The sequence below is a fragment of the Dipteris shenzhenensis genome, chromosome 24 (assembly GCF_047967505.1).
Source record: "Dipteris shenzhenensis isolate YYH24624 ecotype China chromosome 24, Dip_SZ_1.0, whole genome shotgun sequence".
NCBI lineage: Eukaryota > Viridiplantae > Streptophyta > Polypodiopsida > Gleicheniales > Dipteridaceae > Dipteris > Dipteris shenzhenensis.
In genome coordinates, this window is record NC_141619.1 from 5,732,038 (window position 1) to 5,757,865 (window position 25,828).

A 25,828-nucleotide genomic window follows, 5' to 3' on the forward strand; every position below is an offset into this window, starting at 1 on the left:
TCGCTCAGCCCCCTCCCCTCGTCCGTCGCTCAGCCCCCTGCTCTCTCGTCCGTCGCTCAGCCCCCTCCCCTCGTCCGTCGCTCAGCCCCCTCCCTCTCCTCCGTCGTCCGTCGCTCCCGTCGTCCGTCCCTCGTCACTCCCCCTGTCCGTCCCTCGTCGCTCCCCCCTCCGTCCCTCGTCGCTCAGCCTCCGTCGCTCCCCCCGTCGCTCAGCCCCGTCGCTCCCCTCGTCGCTCAGCTCGTCGTTGCCCAGCCCGCTACTCTTCACTTCCGCACTTCCTCTCCCCACTCTTGGCTGGGCTGTACCCCAGGCCCAGCCAAGGGGTTAGTCTAGCCAAAAGGGGGATAGTCGATATGGCCAGCCCATCCTCCCCTCATCCCCCTAAGCTTTACTCCGCCATGGGCCACAACCCCTGCTCCCTTCGACAGGACGTACTCTAGGTATAAGATTCAACCTCCCCCGACGCCGACCAAGCCGCAAGAGCAAATTTACCATCTCCAGCAAGAAGTGCGAGACCTGAGGTCCCAGATCACCCAAGCCCTAGCTCGTATTGCAGCTTTGGAAGGCCCAGGGAAGCAGGAGATTATTGCAGCAGCCGTACAAACATGTAAAGCTGAGCCCCCAACATCACAGCTGATTTCCACGGTTAGAGAGCTTATCCAGGTGAAAGTGACAGCTGAACCTAAGGTTGACATCCAAACAGAGATCCAAGAACATCACCTTCGGAAAGAGAATGCTATGAAGATTCGAATAGGGGGAATACCGATTGGCAGCACGAGATGACACTTTCGAGGAGACAATCGACAGAATCAAGGCAGCAGTCGCGGCCATTGATTGGTCAGCAAGCCCAAGTGATGACAATAATGATGATGAAGAGGAGTCTTCCCCAGTTTATTTATCGCCTAGGAATGGACACGTTGTCATCACCTTCAACTTGAAGACACTCAGGAAGAGGATTCTACAACAATCCTATAAGCTGAAGGGGACAAAGATATGGATTGCTGAGGAGCTTACAAGAACCCAACTGAAGAACAAAGCTACCGAGCTTGCTAAGGTTTGGGCAGCTAGGGAAGCATGAAAATGGGCAGTATATCGTGATGGTCTTGCAGTGATTAGAGAATTTAAGACAAAATCTAAAGACCCTCAGTCTTAAATTGATGTAATGGCCACTCCATAGCCTAGTACTTAGTTCCTTTTATGTTTTATGTTCTATGTGTTTTGTTTTTTTGGAGGAATCTGATGATACTCCCAGGGAGGTTGCCTATGGCCCTCTCTGTACTGATGTATAAGCAGGTCTCTTTTGTCCCATAGACCTTTTTAGGTCTCCAGTGGACATTAATAAACTTTCTTTCTTTCTTTCTTTCTCTCACTCTCTCTTTTTGTAACAGGTGTGGAGTGCATTTCTTTCCGAAATCATCCTTTTAGAGTCCACTCATGACCTATAGCCTCTTAGAGTCCACTCATCCTCTCGCCGATCTATGGTCCGAAAAGCACTTGTAGATAGAGCTGTTGACCAAACTAGGAGTTCAAAGAGGATTATTTCTGTGTTCACATGCTCGAAATGTGCCTAGAAACACTCTCTCTAGTCTCCACAAAGACACATGTCCTTTGGTCAAGCGTACCTATTAAAACACATGTCCTTTGGTCAAGCATACCTAAGATGTTGATTTCAAATTGGGAGCCTATTAAAACACACCCGAAATACATATAGGACTTGACCATCTCAAGTGACTTTCGTGCAAGGGGGAAAGCCTTAGTGAGCATCATTAGTTTTGAAGATCATAGCCTTACCTTTTCCGAGGTTGACCTTCCAGGTTAACCTTCATGTCATGGCTTTTACAGAAGTTTGCAAAGTTGTCAAGTGCATCTATGGTCCCATTGTGGTATTTGAGGTTAGTACTACATCATTTACATACAACAAGATTAGTGTGAGAGACTCCGATCCTTGATCTACAATGCATGGCCATCTCATCAATGTAATGTTTCAAAGAGGGTGGGGGAGAGGGGGCATCCTTACTTCACCCCCATGGTGTTGCTCACCTCCTCTAACATCTGTTGTATGGTATGCACCTTGCTTGTAATCCTCTCATACAAAGCCATGGCTGCCTATATCACATTGTGTGCTATATCCAGGGCTTTGAGTCATGCGAAGAGTGGTATAGAGTCAAAGGCCTTCCAAAAGTCCATAAAGTAGAGTATACTCTTTGTCTCGGGTGTGAAGCCGCCTCTATGAGGGCTCTAAGGGTGAAGATGTGATCTAGTGTTGTGGATTGAACTTGTCTGAAACATACCTCTCTAGTTGCTTACATACTTGCTCTCTCGACTTGCTCATTTTTGAAGAGTTGACCCGTAAACCTTGGCTATCAAGTGGCCAACCATGATGGTCCTATAGTTACTTGTATCCTGGGATCCCTTGCCTTGTGAATGGGTATGATGATTTCAGTGGTCAAGGCGTTGTAGAAGACTTCATCAAACGACTTCGCTAAGATTGGAGCAAGTACTCCCTAACCCATGGATTAGGAGCTTTGCTTGGAGGTTTGTGCGATTCTTGGCCTTGCCATTTTGAGGTTTCTTGATAGCCTTCTTGAAGTGAGCTTTTGCGAGTTTAGTGAAGAGCGTGGAGACGAAGGGTGGGGGATGTCCTCTAAGACGGGCAGTGCTACCATATTTTTCCATGATGTGTGGGTACGCTCAGCAAAGTGTTGCATTCCAGAGGGTTCGAGGTCTTTTCCACCTGCCCTTCTCCACCTCTACTTCTTGAGAGCTGCTCCTTGATTAAATGCTGTTTGTACCATGATTAGTCCTCCACGAGATAATCCTGCATTTCATACCTTATACGTTTGATTGATTTCTCGTTTGTAGAAGTCTATTTTCGGCCCTGGTTCTTGCCATAGTTTCTGCAGCATTTCATGCATGACCGGATTTCTGATTTTTTCTCCATCATTTGGGATATCAGCAGCCAAATGTTTCCCACTTTTCCATCCATTTAGCCCCTTCTCTGTGCCACTTTGTGGGCCTCCATTGTTTATGTGGGATCATTTTGTGTCAGTCTTTCCAAGCGTGTTAGTGCCCCCCCTTTAAGAGGTAACATCGCTGTCTTTGCAAGCAGGATGGGTTATGGAGTTTGGGCTTTAACCCTTAACCGACCGATGGGAAAACGTTTGTTGGATGGTCTCTATCCCCAATATGCCCTGGATAGTTCGGGTGCCCAGGCTGGGCAACTGTGGAGCACACTAGCATGGTGTATAGAAACTTTGTTGTTTCCCAGCCCTATACCATGTGGCTGTTTTCCATGTCATATTTTGCAAATCTGCAGCTGTGGTTCCACATCATCACGCATGCATGCCACCTCAGCATTCAGCCCTGTTTTGGGCTGTTTAAGAGCCAATGCTGATGTCTACACACCAGTCTCTCTATCCAATTAATAGAGTGCTGAAACTTGATGCTATGGGCATTGATCCACCACCTATTCCTCATGGCTCCTCCTCCTTTGGGGGCGTTACTAGTAAGCACCTACACTAGGTGGATGTCTAGAGGGTGGAGCATGTTACGCTCTAGCCGAGGTAGCATGACCTCGGAAGAATCAGTCGACATTTCCCTTATAGGATCTATCTTTGTAATATATGTGTTTGCGCTTTATGTAAATGATCGGGAGGGATTAATGTCAAGGTCCTAGGTGAGGGCTGATAGCACCAGACTAGATAGATCTGAGACCAAGGGCCTAGTGCAAAGAATGTGCCTAGGGGCAAGGAATTAAATGCATCCCAAGAGAGGGGTGAAATGTTGCATTAGGAAGGCCCTATATGGATGACATGTGGCATCTAGATCTATCTAGGGATTTGGGGTCTGTCAAAGCTAGTGAGAGAAGTGGAGAATTAATGGATTTACGTGATTTTGAGATAGCTCTCTCTCTCTTGCTGGTAAGCTTTGGCAGTTTGGCTGGGTGGAAGATCAAGGTGCTACTCCCGTGATCTGAACAAGAGACTAGGATAGTAAAGATTTGTAACAGTTGGTATCAGAGCGCAGGATCAAGGTCTTTCTTAAGAGGCTGACGATTCAAGTCGAGGAATTACGTCGATGTTTAAATGTCTGCGAAGCGCTATGTGTGAGAATCACTGGGCTGATGGGCAAGACGACCAACGAGAGATTCTGATCCGTTCCAGTTCTTCTCAGACGGGCTGACTTGACGAATTGATATTGGTGGCCCTCCTGCAATGGCGATTGGGAGTTTTGTGCATCCTTGGCGAAGGAATTACGTAAGGCAGGTTGGACGGTGAGCGCAGATTAGCGTGGTGGCCTGACGGTCGACGGGATAAAAAAAAGGGGATCGTTAGCATTACGTAATTAGCCAGTAGGTTGGGAGAAATTGATTGACGAGGAACGGAGAGCAGGGTTCCCGTAAGTCAGACGGAAGAAGGGCCTCTGGAAGGCACGGCGCCGACCAGCCAACCAAGGGGCTCGTGCAACGGAATCACTGTCGCAGCCCTCCAAGGTCACGTGAACAGTTCGTAGGCAGAGACGTAGTATTTGCGATCGGGAAGTTACGTGGAGGCTGCAAGTTTCGGGATATCCGCATACGTGAAAACTCTCCAAGCCCTCCAACGCCACGCAGGTAGCACGTAACCGGATATTGGATCGATGCTCAAGTAAAGCTCTAGGCTGAAGATTTGTCGCAGGAGCGTAGGGGCTTGAACGATGTGGAGCTGAGACGGATTCCCTCAGATAGATTAGAACAGGGAGCCCTTTTCTCATTTTCCCTTTTGTTCTGTCATTCCTGTTTTGTCAGAAGCAGATTAGGCTTTGGTGGTTGTAGCAGTGTTTGCAGTTTATGATGCTATATAGGGACATATGATGCCTGTGTAGATGCCTGTGTGCTTCAGTTAGAATTTGACTGCAGGAATTTCCCTAGTACAGGGAAAAGCGCCATATGCGATATATGCCTGTATTAAATGCGTGATCAGTGTGAATGTGGGATTGCAGGAATTCCCTAGTATAGGGAATTGTGTTCAGAGTGTCAGTACCCTGAATTGTGTCAGTTTGTGATTACAGTGTTCTAAGGGTGTTTATAAAAATAAAAAAAAAAAACCCCAAAACAAAACACCTATTGAACTAAATGGAAGCAGAAGAAGGGGCTTCCAGGAGGGACCCTGGTGAATCAGGAGTCCGGCCGACCTAGCAGGGATCGCGCCCAGTAGCTCACACTTTATCTGGCAGGATTGCATTGCTGGAAGATGCCTTGCAACAGTTGTTAGCGCAGCAATTACAAGCCAACACAGGGCAATCTGAACTTAGGAGAGTGCTACAGAGTATGTCTGCCAGACCTTCTCGAGAAGAGAAGGGAAAGGCTCCAATGGAACTGGAGTCTAGTGTCCATACGGTCGAGCCTAGGAAGGCTAAAGTGCCAAATATTGCTAATTACAGACCGGAAAAGTATTCTGGTCGGATGAACGACCGTAGCTCCGATGTCATTGAGACCTGGCTACACAAATGGGACGAGGCGTTCGCCATTTGTGAGATCAGAAATGACATCAAAAAGATCCGCGAGGCCACCCATATGTTTAGTGAGGCGGCGGATCGGTGGTGGATTAAACAACAAAAAGACGGTATAGCATCCACTACCTGGGAGGGGTTTAAAAGAGAGTTCAGGAAACACTTCTTACCTCCTGACGAGGCATCCCGAGCTTGGGATCAATATAGGAACCTGCGTCAGAGAAATTTATCAGTGGCAGAATACACTGATAAGTTTCGAGAGAGTGTAATGAAGGTTGACGAACCCCTGCCTCAATCAATCCAAGTGAAAGATTTCATATTTGGATTGAATGACCGAATAAAAATGGAAGTTCGGGCTAAGTACGCGAACACGCTAGATGATGCAATAGCTATAGCCTTGAACTACGAGGATGCCAAGAGCAGCAAGCCAAGTGGGTTTGCACAGGTCGGAACCCAGTATGGGTATCCGAAGAAATCTGGGTTTAAGAAGAAGTGGACTAGTAAAGGGAGTGGTTCGCAGCCGAGTGGTCAAGCCAAGCAGGCGAGACCGGCTGAAACTCCTAAACCAAGTACCACCATTGGAGTGAAGAGAAAAGTAACTCCAATGGCAGCCCGGGCTTGGTCTAAGTCTCCCTTGAACCCGGAACAAAGGGAAAAAGCGAGGAGGGAAGGCTTATGCTTTGGTTGCCTTCAACCTCATCAGTGGAGAGATTGTCCACGTAATAAAGATCGTCGGATGGCTGAGATGGTGATCTCAGAGTGCGACGTGGAGATGCAGGGAAGTCCCAGAGCGGAAGAGATGCAGATTCAGCTAGCGGGATCTTCTCAGAGGTTAGTACCTTGTTTGTTCTGTGTGTCTGTTACTAAGTTAGTGACGAGTGCACCTGATAACATCCTATCTAAGCCCGCAGCAACGGGGTATGCAGCCTTCAACGATACAGAGTTAATCAAAATGAAAGGGCAAGTGGCCAGTCATGATGTCATTGTGTTGTTTGACTCAGCGTCAACTCACAATGTGATTAACTCCAAGCTCGTGAAGAGGCTGAAATTAAAGACAAGTCCATCTGACTATGCGTACACAGTCAGGATGGCAGATGGAAGTTCAACTGAAGTATGGGACCAAAGGGTTACCCAGTTGGAGCTTCAGATTCAGGACTATACTGAGAAGCTTGATTTTGAAATAACCAAGCTTGCTCATGCGGATATAGCCCTGGGAATGGCGTGGCATTCTAGGAAGAATCCAGCCATTGATTGGAAAAAGCACGTATATCAATTCAAGATGAATGATGTGCTTTATGTCTTGTGAGGTGGAAAAGATATACCTCAGGGACCGTTGGTTTCCGTAATGGAAATCAGAAAAGCTCAAGTAGAGTTTTTATACCTTTGCACCGCATCGGTAGAGTCGGTGAATGATTCTTCGACTAGCACTGATGTTACGCAAAGTGATGAGATGGCCAAGCTGGCTAATCTTATAACAGAGGAGTTCTCTGAATGCTTTAGGGATGAACTACCTTATGGGTTACCTCCAGAGCGGAAAGTTCAGCATAAGATTGAACTGATCCCGGGGGCAGAGCCTGTAAATAGACCTCCCTATAGAATGAGTTTTACTGAGGAAGCGGAGGTGCGTAGGCAACTGGAAGAATCCCTCAAGTTGGGGCAGATTCAACCAAGTTTCTCACCTTTTGCTTCACCAGTGATATTAAAGAGGAAAAAGGATGATACGTTTCGCCTCTGTATAGATTACAGAGCATTGAATAATATCACTGTTAAGCACAGGTATCCGATGGCTCGGATTGATGATTTGCTAGATGCATTACATGGAGCCGTGATTTTCAGCAAGATAGATCTTAAGTGCGGCTATCATCAGATCCGGATTAGAGCTGAGGATGTGCATAAAACCGCTTTTAGGAGCAGGTTTGGTCATTATGAGTTTTTGGTAATGCCCTTCGGACTTACCAATGCTCCAGCAACCTTCGTCATGCTTATGAACGATTTACTACGTCCGTATATCGGAAAGTTCGTAGTACATTTTATTGACGATATCTTGATATTCAGTAAAAGTATTACTGAGCATCATGAACACTTAAGGATAGTGTTCAGTACTTTGAGGAAAGCCAGTCTTTACGTGAATAAAACGAAAACTATACTGTGTATGGTTAGGCTTGAGTACTTAGGATTCATAATTACTCCACAGGGGGTAGAAATGGATCCGAAGAAAGTGGCTGCGATACTAACTTGGCCAATCCCTCAGAGTCTGACCGCGTTGCGATCATTCTTGGGATTTGTCCAGTTTTATAGAAGGCATATCAAAGGATATTCCGAAATAGTATCGCCATTGACTGATCTGACCTCAGATAAAGTACCTTTTATTTGGGGACAGAATCAATAAGAAAGTTTTAACACCATAAAACAAGCTGTGGTCTCAGGACCGGTGTTAAAGATAGTTGATCCCCAGAAACCGTTGTTCTTAGAAACCGATGCAAGTGGCATTGCAGTAGGAGCAGTCCTCCTTCAAGAGGGAAGGCCAGTAGCCTTCGAAAGCAAGAAGCTTTCTCCCTCTCAAAGGAATTGGCCAACTCATGAATTGGAGTTGTATGCAGTTATCCATGCTTTGAAAACATGGAGGCATTATCTGTATGGTTCAGAGTTTTATGTGGATGTAGATCATGATACTCTGAAACATTTTTGTAAGCAACCTGACTTGAGGGGCCGCCAAGCTAGGTGGGCAGAGCTCATGCAGGAGTTTAATTTAACGATTCGGTACCGAAGAGGAAAAGACAATAAGGTTGCTGATGCGTTGTCTCGCATTATGCACAATCTGAGTTTCACGGTATTAGAGAGCGCTCTAATGGCCGAGATCAGAGAAACTCAGAAGGTGGACGAGTTTGTCCAGAGCTTATGTCCTAAAGCTCATGTGTTAAAACCCGGGGAAAGTGAAAAGGATGACCTGGCATCCAGAAAAGGCCAAACTTATGCAAGATATACCATAAGGGATGGTATGCTAGTTAGAAATGGCAAGGTTGTAGTACCTGGTCAGAATGATCTCAGGCAGAGAGTCATTCGACAATGCCATGATAGCCCGTGTGCGGGACATCCAGGAGTCGAGAAGACATATGATCTCGTGAAGCGAGATTTCTTTTGGCCAAAGATGAAAAAGCATATTCATGAATATGTGACACGGTGTTTCTCGTGTCAGGTAAGTAAGGCCGAGCGGGTGAAGCCACCCGGACTTTTACAGCCCTTGGAAATACCACTAAGTAAGTGGGAGAGCATTTTTATGGACTTTATTGTAGGGTTACCTGCAACACAAGGAGGGTATAATTCTATCCTTGTGGTGGTTGATCGTCTAACCAAGATGGCTCACTTCATTCCGACTAGAGAGTCTGTTAGTGCCCCGCAAGTAGCGGATTTGTTTATTAGACACATATTTCGTCTGCATGGATTGCCTAGATCCATAGTGTCAGACAGAGATGTCAGGTTTACCGGTCACTTTTGGACAGCGGTATTCGAGACACTAAGGACTGAGTTGGGAATGAGTAGTGGGGATCATCCTGAGACGGATGGTCAGACGGAGAGAGTCAACGAGACTTTAGAGGATATGCTGAGAGCATATGTGTCATTGAGGCAACATACATGGGACAAGTGGTTGCCATTGTTGGAGTTTGCCTACAATGATCGAAAACATTCATCTACTGGGTTCAGTCCGTTTGAACTGAACTATGGTTATAGGCCAGCCAATCCAACTATAGTTGGAGTACCTCAGAAAGTGCCTAGTGCCGCGAACTTTGTAGTTCAGATGCGAGAGATGCTAGCACTTGCGAGAGCTAATATCCGCCAGGCTATGGATAGAGCCAAGGTGTATGCGGATGAAAATCGGTCTATAAGAGTATTTGAAGAAGGAGAAAAAGTTTTTCTCAGAATTCCTTCGCACTCGAAGTCGTTGACTTCAGGAGAGTGTGCTAAGTTATCACCTCGATACTGTGGGCCGTGGTTAATTCTAAAGAGAATAGGCAGTGTAGCCTATAAATTAGAATTGCCACAGGGGTGTAAGGTGCACCCGGTTTTTCATGTTTCACGTTTAAAGAAATTTTTACATACTGGTGACTCACTAATCGAAGGTGTGGTTTTGTTTCAGGAGATAGAGGATATTGCAAGGCGCAAACCAACAAGAATCCTGGACCGAGGAACAATGCAAATACGAAATCGGAAGATACCCACGGTGTTGGTTGCATGGCATGGTCAGCCTCTATCCGAAGCTACTTGGGAATCCGTATATCAGTTGCGGAGAGTGTTCCCAGACTTTATCATCGAGGACGCTGATGTCTGAAGAGGGAAGGAATGTTACGCTCTAGCCGAGGTAGCATGACCTCGGAAGAATCAGTCGACATTTCCCTTATAGGATCTATCTTTGTAATATATGTGTTTGCGCTTTATGTAAATGATCGGGAGGGATTAATGTCAAGGTCCTAGGTGAGGGCTGATAGCACCAGACTAGATAGATCTGAGACCAAGGGCCTAGTGCAAAGAATGTGCCTAGGGGCAAGGAATTAAATGCATCCCAAGAGAGGGGTGAAATGTTGCATTAGGAAGGCCCTATATGGATGACATGTGGCATCTAGATCTATCTAGGGATTTGGGGTCTGTCAAAGCTAGTGAGAGAAGTGGAGAATTAATGGATTTACGTGATTTTGAGATAGCTCTCTCTCTCTTGCTGGTAAGCTTTGGCAGTTTGGCTGGGTGGAAGATCAAGGTGCTACTCCCGTGATCTGAACAAGAGACTAGGATAGTAAAGATTTGTAACAGGAGCATTGATTTCTGTCACCGATTGGTATTTCTCCCAAGAAATAAAGAGGAGTCTTTATTAGATTGACTACTTTCAAAGAAAGTTGACTTTGGTTAACTAGAATAGGTTTTATTGCTTTTACTTCTGCTTTGCATTGGTAAAAGAGAACTGTGCACAAGGGACTAGGATTTGTCCAAGAACTAGGAATGCATGCATTTTGCTAAACTTTAATGGGTTAAAGTGTTGGTGTTTGTGTAGGACTTGCAAGAGTGCAAAAAGGCTCATAATTGATGGAGCAAGTGCTAAAAAGTAGGTCCTACAAGGCCAAAAAGCACTAGGAAGATGGTGCCCACAAGGGACTAGGATTAGTCCAAGAACTAGGAATGCATGCATTTCGCTAACCTTTAATGGGTTAAAGTGTTGGTGTTTGTGTAGGACTTGCAAGAGTGCAAAAAGGCTCACAATTGATGGATCAAGTGCCAAAAAGTAGGTCCCACAAGGCCAAAAAGCACCAGGAAGATGGCGCCATCAAGGAGGGCCCCACGAGGTTGTAAAAAGATCACAAAAGCTGCCCCTAGGTGGGCTAAGCAAGAAAGCCCAGCTTTTGTAAAAGTAGCTTTAGAAAAGCAGGCCCAGCTTTTTGCTGGGCCGAGTCTATAAAAGAAGAGCCTCAATGCTCCTAGATTCATTCAAGAGTTGTACTCAGCCTAATTCTCTTTTATGAGCCATCTTTACAAAAATTATTCTATTGCAATAAAGACCGTTGGGGGGGATCCAGCCCTTATTTCTTGGCCCTAGTGCGTGTGTTCTCTGTTCTTTCTCCCCCTCTCAGTTTGTTTTGCTTCCCAAAAGAAATTATGTTGTTGCTCTAGGTTAGATGAAGCTATCAGATGTTTTTCTATCTATGAAATTCAAAATCTATCTTGGTGATTATTTGTTGCGAATTGCATTTCTACCAGAAGTGATTCATTTTTAGGGTTTTGGGTTGATTACCAATTCGTTTTAGGGTTTCAAGGCTAATTATCAATTTGTTCTAGGGTGTTTGGTTCGATTACAATTTCCAATTCTGCCCCATTTATGTCTAGACTCTTGACTATTACTTTGGTCTAGTGCCTTGTCTCAATAACCTGTATCATCTTTGTATAGCATTAATAGATTCATCAAATAAAGTTGAAGACTCCAAGTAAGTGTGTACCGTCTTTGAAGACTTTCCTTTCTAGTTAGAGTTGTCCATTGCAATGGATTTGGGGCTTGTGGAACGTCGACCACTTCTTGTGGTTCTTATTCCTCCTCCTCCTCCTCTTCTTCTGTGTGTGTAGTATCGATGATTGCCCCCTTGCCTGTTGAGGCTTCAACATCCTAAGTGTCGTACTAACTAATATCTTCTAGGTGACTTGGTTGTAGGCTGTACATGCTAGCTCATTTAAACATGCATAAAACAATTACATTTGTAAACCTTCAAATTTGTAATGGATGGGGAGTCTTCATTTTTACTATCTTTGTTGAAATAGTATTGAGTAGATACATTGTAATGTTAATTGGTTCAGCCTAGAATCATTTGGAAAGTCTCGTTGGAAGGAATTCTCCTGCTTTGTCTGCGCTCAAGGTTTTTAACTTCTTCCCAATTCCATTTTTTATAATGTCAATCATTATTTAAGCTATCAGATGACTTGGACTTCTTTTTCAGGCTTTATAATGCTATTTTCATTTATGAAGCTAAAAAAATAAAGTGCGCCTCCAAGGGGTGATGTGTCGACATCACCATTAATATAGGCATGAAAACAATTTGAGAACTTGGTTTGCCATGGAATTAGCTTTTTTGGAAATGGTCATATTGCTTGCTTGTGCATCAAGCAAGAAGAAATATATCTTTTGAGGAGTGGATTGCATGTAGTCCATTTACCAACCCATTCTTTTGCATGTAATACAACATGCACATGTGCAAATGCCAAAACCTAGCTAATGCAATCTTTCTATAGAGATCATTCTCTGACATTCCTATTGCACTTGTTCTCTGTATCAAGAATCTTCACCTTGATGGTCAAACCCTACCTTCATTCTATTCCTAGTTATTGCATGAACAAAGAGAAGATTCTTGCAGAGTTTAGTAGCAAGAGTACATTAGATAGGACCTTAGTCTCGCTTGAGTTGGTGATGAAGTCTCATTGCCAGTTCCCTTCATTTGATTCTTTAGTTGTTACCAGTTGTGACTAAGGACTTGGGATCCCGATGTCTAATGGAGCTGTACCATACCCCTTTGTTGGCCATGTCGCCGGTGGCACCACTGCCAACATACTAGACATCTTCGAGTGAGATACTACTTTTGCAATAATGGGTATCTCGTCCACGATGAGAAACAACTTGTCTATGAGGACACTGTTGTTACTTTGTTTCCTCCTTTCTTTGCTATCTCGTTTGTTAACTGCTTTCTTCTTGCATTTCATGGCATCATGTTCCCAATGCTGGGGACTTTGCTTCATCTTTAAATCTGAAGACCCTAATCTCTTGCCCGTATTTGTATTTTGAAGATACCTACTTCTCTTTGATCTTTGCTTGGACATTGAAAGCTTTGTCAGTAGCTTTAGTGCCATCATGCGTTTTCATCCTTTGTTATTCTTCCAAGGCCATGCCCTGAGCTAGGTAACTGGGCAACTTCTTTGACATGTAATCATTCTGTCACAAAGCCTTGGTAGCTTGTTGAGTACAAGCTTTGCTCATATTTGTGTCCAAATTTTCATCAACTGAGACCAACTGATCCCGGATCATCTTAATCTTGTGGAGGAATTCTTCAACCACTTCCCTTCTACCAGTTCAGGGCATAGAGTTGTATTTGGATTGTATTGGATAAGATGATAAGATGACAAGCCCTAAATCAGAAGGCATGATGCTATGGTGTATTTGGATGGAATAATGCCTTCTCTTTAACATTCTACAACACCATTTGCAATGCATGCTCGAAAGAATATGGAACGGTCATCCCCTCGTTTAAATCACTATAAGAGGGAGATCGAGCTCTTCCTCTAGATATATGATGACCAATTTTGAAGTTTTGAACAACACAATATGTTTCAGTTTTATGGACAGGTTGGTGGTCAGAAGGTCCTTATCCTGGTAGATTCAGGCAGTTCCGAGGACATCATCTCCACCAAAACAGCTCAGAAGGCTCAGTTGCCTTTTACGACAACGGAACTGATGACCTTGAATGGGGCATTTTTGCGGCAGCAGATAGAGAGCAACACGCAGGTAACTTCAGCCACTCTGAAGATCTTAGGGTGGGTGCACAGTCCCAGCCACCCAGGGTCGCACCTACTCAGGCAGCGGACGCCATCTTGGGAGTACGATGGTGGCACCATTTCGAAGTCCGACCAAATTATCAGTACCAAGGCTTGGATGACCATGGGTCCAAGTTCATCTATTGGATTAAGGGTGTTCCGACTCGACCTTTGATATCAGTCATTCAAGGCGTTCGAGACCGGCACTAGCAAGACACAGTAGCACAACATGATACAATATTACAGCAGGCAACAGGGTTACAACAAGACCAAGATGCCTCTCTCAAACCTAGTCTTCCTCCGTTCCTATTATCTATATGCACCGAGGAAAACCACATGGAGTATTAACTCAGAGCACCTTACCAGAAGTTAGCTCCAGATCCAAGAATTTGGTACCTGCAGATCAGGATCCATCAGCTTAGCAACCATTTCCGGATTCATTAACCAGGTAGGTCAAAAGTTTTCAGCCAGATCTACCACAGCCAGTCACCCCCATCAGCACAACGGGAGACCACTTTCATATATTGGTTCTTTCAGCAGAAGGAGATGACACGGGCATCCTCAACCTGTGCTAGGCTGCCCAGTTAGCACGCAGCCACAGTAGCAGCCACGTGGACTGCCATGCAGGCAGCCACGTCAGTCAACTACCATGTGGACTGCTACACAAGCAGTAGCCAACACAGTGTATGCGACACCTCAGCAAGGGTGCCACTTTAGTAGGAGACATGTGGCACCACGTCAGCAGGTCGGCTACCAGTCTGCCAGATCGGAGGGCGGCAGGAAGGTGGTCGGTTCATTTCCAGGCCCAAGGGAGCCTATAAACGGCAGGCCCCTTGGCCTTCATTCACCATCCCACAGTTGGGTATTTCAAACCTTCAATGCAGCAGTAGCTAGGCCTCCCTGTGGCAGCCCAGCAGGGTAGCCTTAGCCTCTTCGGGGATCTAGTGAGGATTCAGCTCCTCTAGGTAGTCTAGTTCTTCCAGTTTTGCAGTGAGGGTTTCAGCCCCTCCATACAGTTGTATTCAGCCCTTTGGGCATTATTTAGTTGTATCTATCCATCTTCGGAGGCCCACGACATTCTCTCCCTTTGATTCTCTTTCTCTCACATCCACAGCATCACTTGGTGTATTGAGTGCATCATCTTGCAATTTGCAGTTAGTATTGAGTAGAAGATATGATATGATATGATATGATTGTATTAAAGTCCGTGTGAGATCCTTCAGGATCTATGGGGCTGGTGATCACTATTAACTAATAGTGATCCCTTACATGCAGTGAAGAGAAAAATCTTACATATTTGTCATGTAGTGAGTACTTGTTGGGCCAGCTTGTGAGCTAGATCCAATACCTGGTTGCGATTTTCTAAAATCTCTTTTAAGTAGCTTCCTAGTTGGAAGCATGATATAGTTTCCAGGTATATCTGAGATGTATCCAAGATACTTCAGCCATACGATGGAGTGGGGTTTGTTGGCCCTTAACCCTGGTATGGCCTTGTAGGCCAATTAGGATCGGTCAACCCTCAGGTGGACTTCATTGGTCAACACTTGTGGTTGACATTGGCCACCACTTGTACCTTTTCATTATCCATTTGCAAGTACTTTGAGATCTCTCATCTGTTGTTTGACCCCTTTGCATTCCATCTCTATTCCATTGCTCCTGGCATCCAACAATTACATCCTAGAGGAAGTTATTTGCAGATTTGCAGCTTGCTCCTGGTTGACAACAAGTGTTTTGTGCCAACACTTTTTCTTATCCCAAGGAGTTGGGAGGATAATCCTGCCATCCGCTGGTGGAACTGATTTATGTCTTCCTGATGGATTTTATGTGCCAGGGATTAAGAAGAATCTTCTTTCAGTTTCCTTTTTGGGGAAAATATGTTATGCTGTCATCTTTGAGGATGACGGGTATCAGGTGATCACTATTGGCAGTTTGTATTAGGGGTGATACCAGCTGGACAGCATGTGACAGCAACAAGCAGGATACTTGTTTGGCAACCATTTCTACTTTTTCCATGAAAGAGAGAGAGTTATGGCATGCTAGATTACAGCTACTGTAGTTCGCAGCTATTGTTGAGACAAAACATGGTACTGAATATGCCTTTGCATTTTGGGTAAAATGTATGTGAGGGATGCATTTTGGCAAATGCGTTGGAATGCTTCCCCCAAGGATGGATCAGTCAGGACTCCAGGTTGACAGGAAATTGCGGCTTATGCACAGTTTTGTGTGTTGTCTCATGAGGACACCATCGCTTGCTTATTTTATGACCTTCATTGATGATTTATGTGTGTATTCTTTAAAAGAAAAATCTGAAGTGTTTGTGTTTTGAGCATTTTGTTGCGAGTCTTGAAAATGAAAAATAGGTTGCGAAGTGCAAACCCTCGGGTATAGATAGAAAAGGGGGGGGACATATGTGTGATGCTTTTAAAGCATACTTGATGGAACAAGGCATTAAGCATCCGTGTATAGTGCCATACATAGAATGGTGTAGTTGAGAGAAAGAATAGGTCTCTGATGGAGATAGCCAGATGCATGATCAAAGGGAAGGGGTTGCTACACGAGTTTTGGATGGAGGGATTAGGTGTGCTGCACATGTTTGGATCAAAGGCGCCACAAAAGTGTTAAAGACCATCACACCTTTTGAGGCATGGCTTAATAGGAAACCCAAAGTGCACTATGTGAGGGTGTTTGGATGCTTAGCCTATGCAACATATGAGAGGCAAATTGGATGATAAATATCAAGTGCATTTTTGTTAGCTATAGCAATGAGAGTAAAGGTTAATGTCTGTACAAACCTTTGACACAAAGGATTTTTGTCAGTAGAGATGTGGTGTTTTCTGAATTCTTACTGAGGCATTATCAAGAGAACAATTTGAAGCTGCCGCAAGTTTTAGGCTTATTTTCTTGTGGTGATTGATCTAGTTCCTGTTCATGTTCACACTGCCACTATAAGGGGGACTTGTTGGATATTGAGTAGTGAGGTGTGAACACCCCTTGGGGCACTTTTACATCCAATTACGAGCGTTTTTCCTCCTTAGGGTTAGGTCTTTGTGTTCGAGGTATATAACCTCGTTTTGGAGTTGTACAAGATAACCTTTTGACATTTCGCAATAGCACATCAGCTTTCTTGTGCTTTCTATAACTGTTTTGTTCTACTCCACTGTGTTCCTCAAACCCAAATTCTTATATTTTTTACATGATCAAAACTTTGTGTGTTGCAAAACCTCTAAATACAAATTTAATAGCACAGGTCAGCTTGTATATTTAGGCTCCTTTAGGTTCCCCTTCAGTTTCTTCTGCTATCATGACAGTTTCACTAGTCTTATGGGAAGCAAAGAAAAGTGTGCATATTCAGTGATGCTCACTTGATACATTCTTCCTAGATTTAAGATGGTATGTTTCCTACTTGTGTTCCTACCATTGGAATGCCAAGTTTCAGATTACTGTATATTTGCAAATTCTTTCTGCTGGTTTGATCAACCATCAACATTATCATGTTGTTTCGAGTTTTATATCTTTGTTTAATAATTAAGTTGTTCATTCAGGTGTCTAGCTTTCTACGTTTGCCTCTGTATTTGTACTTACGAAGTTCTGACAGCTCTTCACTCTTATGCCAGGGATGTCCATCGAAAGTGGATTGAAGGTGGCAATTATGATCTTTGTATTGAGGACGTGAGGGATGAGATTTGGGACATGGTTAAGCCTCAAGATCCGTTGAGTATCACCTTACAAGACCTGCTTGGTTGTAGACAGGGAGGCACTGTAGCAAGTATGCTTACTGATGTGCGGGGGTTTTGGGCTCATGACAATCGTGAGAATCTCCTCCAAGATGAGGAAGAGGTAGAAGAGGAAGAATAGTCCCTCCTCTGTTACCTTAGGAAATAATTTCATTCTCGTCATATCCGTTTCCAGGTCTTTAAGTTCTTCTCACATGAAATTCTTTATGCAAAAGTTCATTATGAAATTTGTGTGATACATTAAGTATGTCTTGCCCCCACAAAGGATCTCAACGTATCAAAGTGCACGCTTAGAATCTAACATGGATGCAATCTGCCGTGTATGGAATGCTATGGTCTTTCTTATGCTATATTTTAGGGGAGTTACTTGCAAACTAAAGGTATTGTGCAGATTATTGCTATTCCCTACAGAAATACAAAGTGGTTGGTGTTTTGGTGGTTCAGCTGTGGAGTTCTACATAGACGGATTCTTGGGGAGAGGGGGGGGGGTTGGAGAGAGAGAGAGAGAGAGAGAGAGTGTGTAGCAAAAAGTAATGTTCACAATTCCGCCGCAGTGGCAAAAGACCCGAGGAAAGTCTAGCCATATTTGGGGCTGATATATGTTTTCTTTATTCTGTTTCATAATTACCCTTCGATGAAAATTTGAGTTTGTGTATTCCCCACGTACAATGAAACTTTTGACGCTGTAGACAAATGAGCGTGGGCATGATTTTCGATTTGTAAAAAGCAGTGCATAAAAATGAACAAAAAATTTGAAGATCAATTCGTAAAAGAAGCAGCACATAGTGATGAATGCACGAATTTCGAAGTTGCCATGGTTTCATCTTTTAACTTTTTTCCATGTGTTATAAAATTCGAGAATTGTAACTTTGCACCTCAATTTGAAAGGATTGTCACCCTCTTTTTTTTTTTTGTGAAACCAAGAAAATTGTATTATGAAACATTCATTTACATCAGGGCAGAGCTCGAGAAAAGAGCCAATGACCTATCCATCAGAAGCAGTAAAAGAAAAGCTGAATACAAGAAATATCCAAATCTTCCTCATATAAGGCATCATATAAAGACTGTCGCAATGAGGCTCGGAAGAACTCATAAGGGTGCTGAAGGGGAGAATTCAGATATGCATGATTTCGCTGCGCTAGAGGGTCCATAAGGCCTAGTATCTGATCCATTGAAAGAAAAGAGAATACTGTGACAAAGAAGCTGATAGTTTGCCATACTTTCAGAAAAACTTGTAGAACCTGTGTGCAAGAAATCTGAGAGAGAAGAAATAGGAGATCTTGTCTAGAAGGTCTCTGGAATATGAACAAAACCACAATAAATGTGGAATACTCTTAGGAGTATGATGACATCTTGGACAAAGAGGTGAGGCAATCCTTCTTTGAGCCAATTTCACTCCCACTGGAAGAATGATGACATCTTGGACAAAGAGGTGAGGCAATTCTTCTTTGAGCCAATTTCACTCCCACTGGAAGAATACCAACTATGCATCTCCATAGAAAGAGTCTCTGCTTCAATGGCATTTTCAAGTTCCATATCAATTGCAATTTTCCTTTCCACTAGGTTAATGACTTATTCAGATGCCATAGAGAATTAGCATGATGAGCAATCCAAGGAGAAGGTAATATCAATCAATAAGCCTGTATACAAGTTGATAAATGCAAAGGTCGAGAGGATATTCTTGGACTTGAAGATTGAAGGTGCCAATCTTGAAGCCTGTCTTTTACATTCAATGTTGGAATTGGAACCAAAGGGAGTAAGAGATCAGCAATAGCTTTCCAAATAGGTCTGTGATGCATCCCAAGATTGTATTGTCCACATGCTATCGGAAAAGAGAGAATATGTCCTTGCGTATCTACCACGTCATCAATGGACCGGATGTCCAACTTCATAAGATTATAAGCTCTGATTGGTTATTGTAGAGGAAGGGAAGAGGAAAACACAGCACTCCACTGAATGCTTTCCATTCTGAGTGAAGAAGCTATAGAAGCAGGATGGGGAGACCATTTGATGTCAGAGAGAACTTGCTTCCAATCCTGAATCAAGGATGTAGAAAACGGACAACCAGGGATTTTACCTTGGAATTTGCCAAGTACTACTTCTGATGGATCAACTAGTCAATGTCCATAAGCATTTGTGCGCATTTGACCACACAAAATTGCCAACATGATAGACCAAGGCTGCTCTTATTGAAAAAATGTCTTGAGCATAGTGATCTTTCTTGCTAACACATGATGTTTATTATATTCAAACCACCATGCATTCTTAGTGAGCAAAGCAAGTCCATTTTAAGCAACCTTAAAGCTTTTTTATGAAGCTTAGTTTTCCAGAAAATCTCCATGGCTTGAGACATAAAAGAAGTGAGATCTCGAGATTGACCAATGTAATAGAGGAAGGTAGAACTAGATATAAGCTAGAACAATGGACTGGACAATTCGAAGCCGTACATGCAGGGGCCACGTGGAGATCTTCCAATATTCTAATTTGTCCTGAATTTTGTTTATGGGATAGCCCAAATGTCTTACTATGTTTTTCGGATAAATAATCTGGCCGGGCCACAGGATAGCATGCCAGTCATAAGGCTTGAGAGACAAGAGTTTTGATTTCTGAAAATTAATTTTAAGACCAGCTGCCAACCCAAAATCTGAAAGGGTATCCATCAATAGGTGAAGCTCCAAAGGATTGTTCTTTGGCATGAAGAATGAATCATCTGCATAAGCCTGTGCAATGAAAGGTCGTGAACCAGAAATCTGAAGCCCCACTAAATGTCCAGTATCAACCCATATAAAGAAGCAAAGGATGTGAAGCAATGGCATAGAGCAAAACACTGAGAGGACATCCCTGTCGAACTGATCGTTCCAGAGTCCAAGACTCAGACAAATGAGTCCCTATAAAGCATTGTGCAGTGGAATCTGAGTAAAACCAATATATGACATTAACTAGCTTTAGCCCAAAACCAAGTTTAAACATGATTTGAGAGACATAATCCCACTGTACCATATCAAATGCCTTTGCCACATCCACCTGCATGACCAAAACATCTTGAGCTGAATATTTTGCATATTCCATTGCGATGAGAGTATTAGAGATATTGTCATGTATATGCCTTCTTGGAACAAAACCATATTGCATGGGATGAAGTCCATCATGAAGGATATCCTTTCTTTGATGTACCAACATTTTAGCAATAAGTTTGTATATAACGGCATCAAAGTGATGGGCCTCTAGTCATCCATTGTCTCACATAGAGGTTTTTTTGGGCACAAGCTTAACCAGACCATGCTTCCAAGCTGAGGGAAGATGTTGATGTTGCCATGCTACATTAATGAACTTCAAAATTGGACCCTTCAATTCAGCCCAGAAGGCTACAAAAAATTCAAACGTCAAACCATCCCAGCCAGGGGATCTATGTTTACCCAAATGCTTGAGGGCTTCATCCAATTCAATATCTGAGAAAGACATTTCCAGCATTGAAGCTTTTTGCAAAGAAACAATAGGAGAAACAAGCTCAATAAATCTGTTCCGAGCCAATGCAACCTGAGGTGTAGAAGAAGATGGCTGAGAAAAAAGAAGCTGAAAATGATCCGGACATTGTTTTTCTAGCTGAGATAAAGTTTGGGTCCAAAGACTGTCAGGTTTCCTGACCCTCATGATAGATTGACTTTGTCTATGTGCATGTAAATTCCGAAAGAAAGATTTCGAGGAACAACCCTTATCTAGCATAGGTTTAACTCTAGCCCTGGTCTGCCATTTGGAAAGCTTGCGTTTATCATTGGCATCAATTATGGAGGAAGCACAAGACAATACATGCTGCTCAGAAGCAGATAGAGACCTTTGATGGCTAATCTGTACCAAATACTGCTTGTATGATTTTGCCCACTGGATATGCTGTCTGGTTTCTGCCATGTACCATCTTCCATATTCCTTAATGACATTTCGAATACGATGTACAAAAGAGTTTCAAGCAAAGTCCAGATCTTCCTGAGCATGGGATAACAATGGCCTACAAGCCAGTCTGATCATTTGCTAGAATTTTCCATGAAAAAGATATAATTGATTGCCCTGTAAGTATCTGACTGAAGAGAGCTGCATGTCATCCAGAGGCATTCCAAATGAAAGGGTGAGCCAAAGTGGAGTGTGATCAGATAGTTGTTGAGAATAATCAGTCCACATTTGACATGTATATTCATCATATTGCTGAGCATGAATAAGATAACATCTATCAAGCCTGGCCCAATATTCTGTAAAAGCATTATGATGATATGTAAATCCCATAACTAAAGGGTGAGTTGCTGTCCATAACTCTGCAAATTGAAGTGATGAAGTCATATGTTCCCATTGATGGATTTTTGAGGGCAGCATATGGGATTTATGCGTGGTATTATCCTTCCAGTTAGGAGAATTATTGAAGTCACGACAAAGTAGAGCATTTGAAGACCAAGGATATTGCTTTATGGAGTCCCACATTTGAGCTCTAGAAGCTGAATTTTGAGAGGCATACAAGGAGCCTATTTCAAAAATCTCTCCATTGATTATACATTGGCCATCGGCCACCAAGATCATTATATGCTATCCAAGGCTGCAGATCATGTCTGGCTAAAATGCACAGCCCAGAGAATTGTTCAGATCCTGCATAAAATATATCATATCCTGAAAAGAATCCATGCTGGCTAGCAAAAGAATGCTGATTATGCTCTTGCAGACACACAACATCTGGATGAGTTTTATTTATATAATGCCATAGGAGTCTCCATTTATTCTGGTTGCAGAGACCCTGTATATTATAAGAAATACATTTAAGAGAAGCACGCATGAAAATATGTACAAGAGATGAACAATCCTAAAAAAGAAAGGGAGGCATCAAGCCTCTGCCATTGCCACAGGGTCTTGCTGACCCTCAGAATCCAATTCCCTGACTAGATCATCTTGTTCACAAAGTGGAAGACCCTTCTTGACTGCATTAACCCATGCCTTTGAGATGGGGTTGCTCGAAGAGGTAGAAGGTTGACCCGAAAGAGCAGAAGCATCCCAATTACGAGATTGGAGAGGTCTTTGTTTGAGAGGCACTGTCTTCTTTGCGGTCTGCCATCCCTCGTGAAAAGATGAATTATTTTCCACTAACTTTCTTTTTCCTTTATCCTTGTTTTGAGCTGAAGTGGCCTGGCTCCCTATATGAACTGAAAGCTTTACTCCTTTAGCTTCAGTCTTTTCACTAAGTACATATCCTTACTTTAGCAAAGCTTTAGGTGATGAAGTGATGCTCAACTTGGACAAAACAAAGAGCATATGACCATGATCTAGCAAAGGCATGTGTTTCTAATGGAGTAGCAACCCAATCCCTCCAAGGACCCACACGTATTGTATATAGCTCAAGACTCGCACAAAATGAAACTATGTTGAGGGACGGAGTTCCTTACCATGCCGCCTACATTCATAATTTATCAAACTTGCACGTTGCATTTCTCAAAAAGTGGATATGGCATAACTATGATTGTAGCTTACTCCTATGGATGATGAAGGTGAGATAGAAGACCTATGCGGAAGATTTTGGAGTGTAGAGACTATTTTGAGGTGCATAATTATTATGCAAGTGTGGGGAATTGCTAGAAGATGAAGCAAGGTGAGAGTGATCCTTAATTCTTGATCAACACTCCTCCTTGTTGCTTGATTTGTGCTATTGACTTTGTAGTTGATTATTATGGTTGGCCATTGAAAGATCATTACAAAGGCATGCAACATTGGGGAATATGTTGTTGAGCTGTTACTAAAGAGTTTTGATTGCAATTTGAGTCATTACTGTTATCAGACTCTTATGATGTCCTTTTACATTGAAATCTTGTTTGAGTAGGGATGGCTTGTAACATTGGCATTACTTGGTGTAGCTAGCTAGAGGTTAATGAATATGTATGTAATGTTGATTCTTAGGGACTTAGATATGGCATATTTTATTTGGGTACAATGTCGAATTGTCATGTGGCAATATACTTACCCCATATACATGTCTACTATATCATTCAAATGCCATGTGTTAATTGATAGCAACCAATTATGCCGGATATAGCCCTTGCTTTAGCGCTATTAAAGTACTCGAGGACCATTAAAGAGGGGAATCTTGAAATAAACATTCATGCTACATGCTATTTCGAGATGACAAAGGACTAACAACCCCCCCCTCCGGCGCACCGCCCCCCCCCCTCTCTCTCTCTCTCTCTCGCCTTTGGGTCCACCGTGACCTCTCTTCTAGGGCTCTAGCATGTGTTGTATCGGACCAGATGATGATGATGTTGTTATGACTATGTCACATTGATGCTTTCTAGGACTATGTGTGACATTTAGCATCTAGCCTGGGTAATGATGCTTGTCGTATCACAAAAGTCGATAAGACTATAATAAACTTCCCGAAAACTTTAATAATTAATATATTTGTGTGTGTGTCTGTGTGTGTGTGGAATGGTAGAGTGTCTCATCTATTGAAGGCCATGTAGACTTTCATCTAAAGAATGTGGTTCTCCTTGTCACGCTTTAGAATCATCAATGTGGGTGATAGGGAAAGGAATCTCAAGCATTCTTATAAGTTTGGTATGCAAAATAGATGTTATTGACCTTTCAAAGACTATAATCACTACCTTAAAGCAAAATTTGCAATATTTATGCCTTTTAGTTGCTCTAGAATGCTAGTTGTAGAGTCTCAAGTAGTCATTTGTAAGGATCTTCAAAAAGGGTGTTTATTCATCTTCCCTTTTAAAAGTTGTCTCGAGTTTTTTATGTCTCCAGTGAAAGTAGATTCTTTTTTGTTTTTTGGTCAAAGTTAAGCGCTCTCTATCCTTTCAAGCATTTTGATAAAGGAAGTCTCTAGCCAAGTGGTTTTCTTTGTCTTAGATGGATGAACACATTCACATTTTGGTTGGTTAGAGTATGTAAATCATGACTTTAGAGATAGATATTACACCTTACTAGATATGGTTGACACATTCAAGATATGATTGCTAGCTATGATTGCCTATCAAAGAATAGGAGAATCTAGATATTGACATCAAGGACTCATTGATTGCTTGGAATATGCTTATACCACTATCCATGTGTAGAGAGATACCATGAACATTAATTTCCATATTTGTGTATCACAAAGCTAATATGTATCGATTTGTTTTGTGAGAACTGAGCTCTGCTTGTGTCAAGTCCTCCTACTAGTATATAGATACATAATACCTTTGGGCTAGTTAATTGAGTACTTAAGTGTTGCAATATTTGTGCTTGTGTAGCTTTGGATACACTATATCTGCTACCTCAATATATTGCATGGCTAGTTATAAAAAGCATCCATTTGGGTTAATGCCTCTTGTACTTGGGGCTTGAATCCCTAATGGAAGTTAAGTTGAATTTGTAGCCAATGAGGATCTTAGATAAATTCATTGCGGAAGACCACTTATCTTGAGCTTAATGTATATTGTGGCAAAAATGTCTTAAAGATATATGCATCCATCTTGTAAGAACTCTCTTTACGTCCATCTATCTGAGGATGATGTGACATATTAGATATGATTCTTGTGACATTGGTGTGGAAGACTCCTTGCAAAATCTCCTCATGACATTGGCATTTTTTGGGAGTATCTGTCGAAGCAGCCTAAGTAGCTTAAACAAATGTCAAGAAATTGAGCTACGAATTCAGAGGTAGAATTTGTGGTCTTGGTTGAAAGAATGAGCTACATTGTTCATTCTATCAACTGCCACTATAGACCTTGGTTTTTCATGTATTCTTGTAATAAATTCCATACTCGGACAAGTCCACCTACCTTGAAGAATAGGAAGACATTTGAGTAAATTTGCACCCACAAGTGTATTCAGCTTTGTAGGAAGGTTTGATGTTAGAAATCACAACTTTTGGCACAATCCATATAGTTTGTTCATATTTGTTTCCAAGATAAAACTATTGCATCTATGCTTCTTGTCATAGGTGAAGACTATCTCCTCCAATATAAGCTATTGCAAACCTATAGAGATGAGGAAAAGTTTGTTCTTATATCTGATCAAACCATTTTGCAAATAATTATTTGGGTAGTTCAAGCTACATGGGAATGAGAGTTTTGAAGGGCCTTGAGAGTTAAGAATTCTCTTAAACATTTAAATGCCTTTGTTTGACAAGTAGACTTTATGGTCTATGAATAGCATTAATTTGCATGACTGCATTCTTGATAAAACATCAATGGAAGGGATCAAAAATATGGTTATTGTAGCATAGAGGCTATTTTGTAAAGCATGTAACCAAGAAACGCCCTTAGTTGGATAGTGTTGGAGGATTATGGAACTCTTAACGTACTTATACCTTGGATGGATTCACATTGATGCATTTAATATTGATCACATTTTGGACTAAAATATTTTATTCTTTTCCAATCATTGTTTTTTGTTAGAAATTGTACGATTTTTAAACATAAGTCTAGTATTCTCTTAGGACTTTGATTCTCCCTTAAAAGACACTTTTTTACTGGTGTGATTCTCCATGGTGGCAATTATGATGGAAAGCTCAACCTCAACGCTCAATTAATGAA

At 42.5% G+C, this 25,828-nt stretch overlaps 1 protein-coding gene across 2 annotated transcripts in view; it reads left to right on the plus strand.

Moving 5' to 3' along the window:
- FASS (tonneau 2 (TON2)) overlaps nucleotides 1-17,441 on the plus strand; it is an 82,048-nt gene extending 64,607 nt beyond the window's left edge. For both annotated transcript variants that reach the window (XM_087395694.1, XM_087395693.1), the window contains one exon: nucleotides 17,160-17,441. In XM_087395694.1, the coding sequence (XP_087251820.1) occupies nucleotides 17,160-17,400 (241 nt within the window). In that variant the 3' untranslated portion in view covers nucleotides 17,401-17,441. The remainder of the gene's footprint in view (nucleotides 1-17,159) is intronic.
- The last annotated feature ends 8,387 nt before the right edge of the window (nucleotides 17,442-25,828 follow it).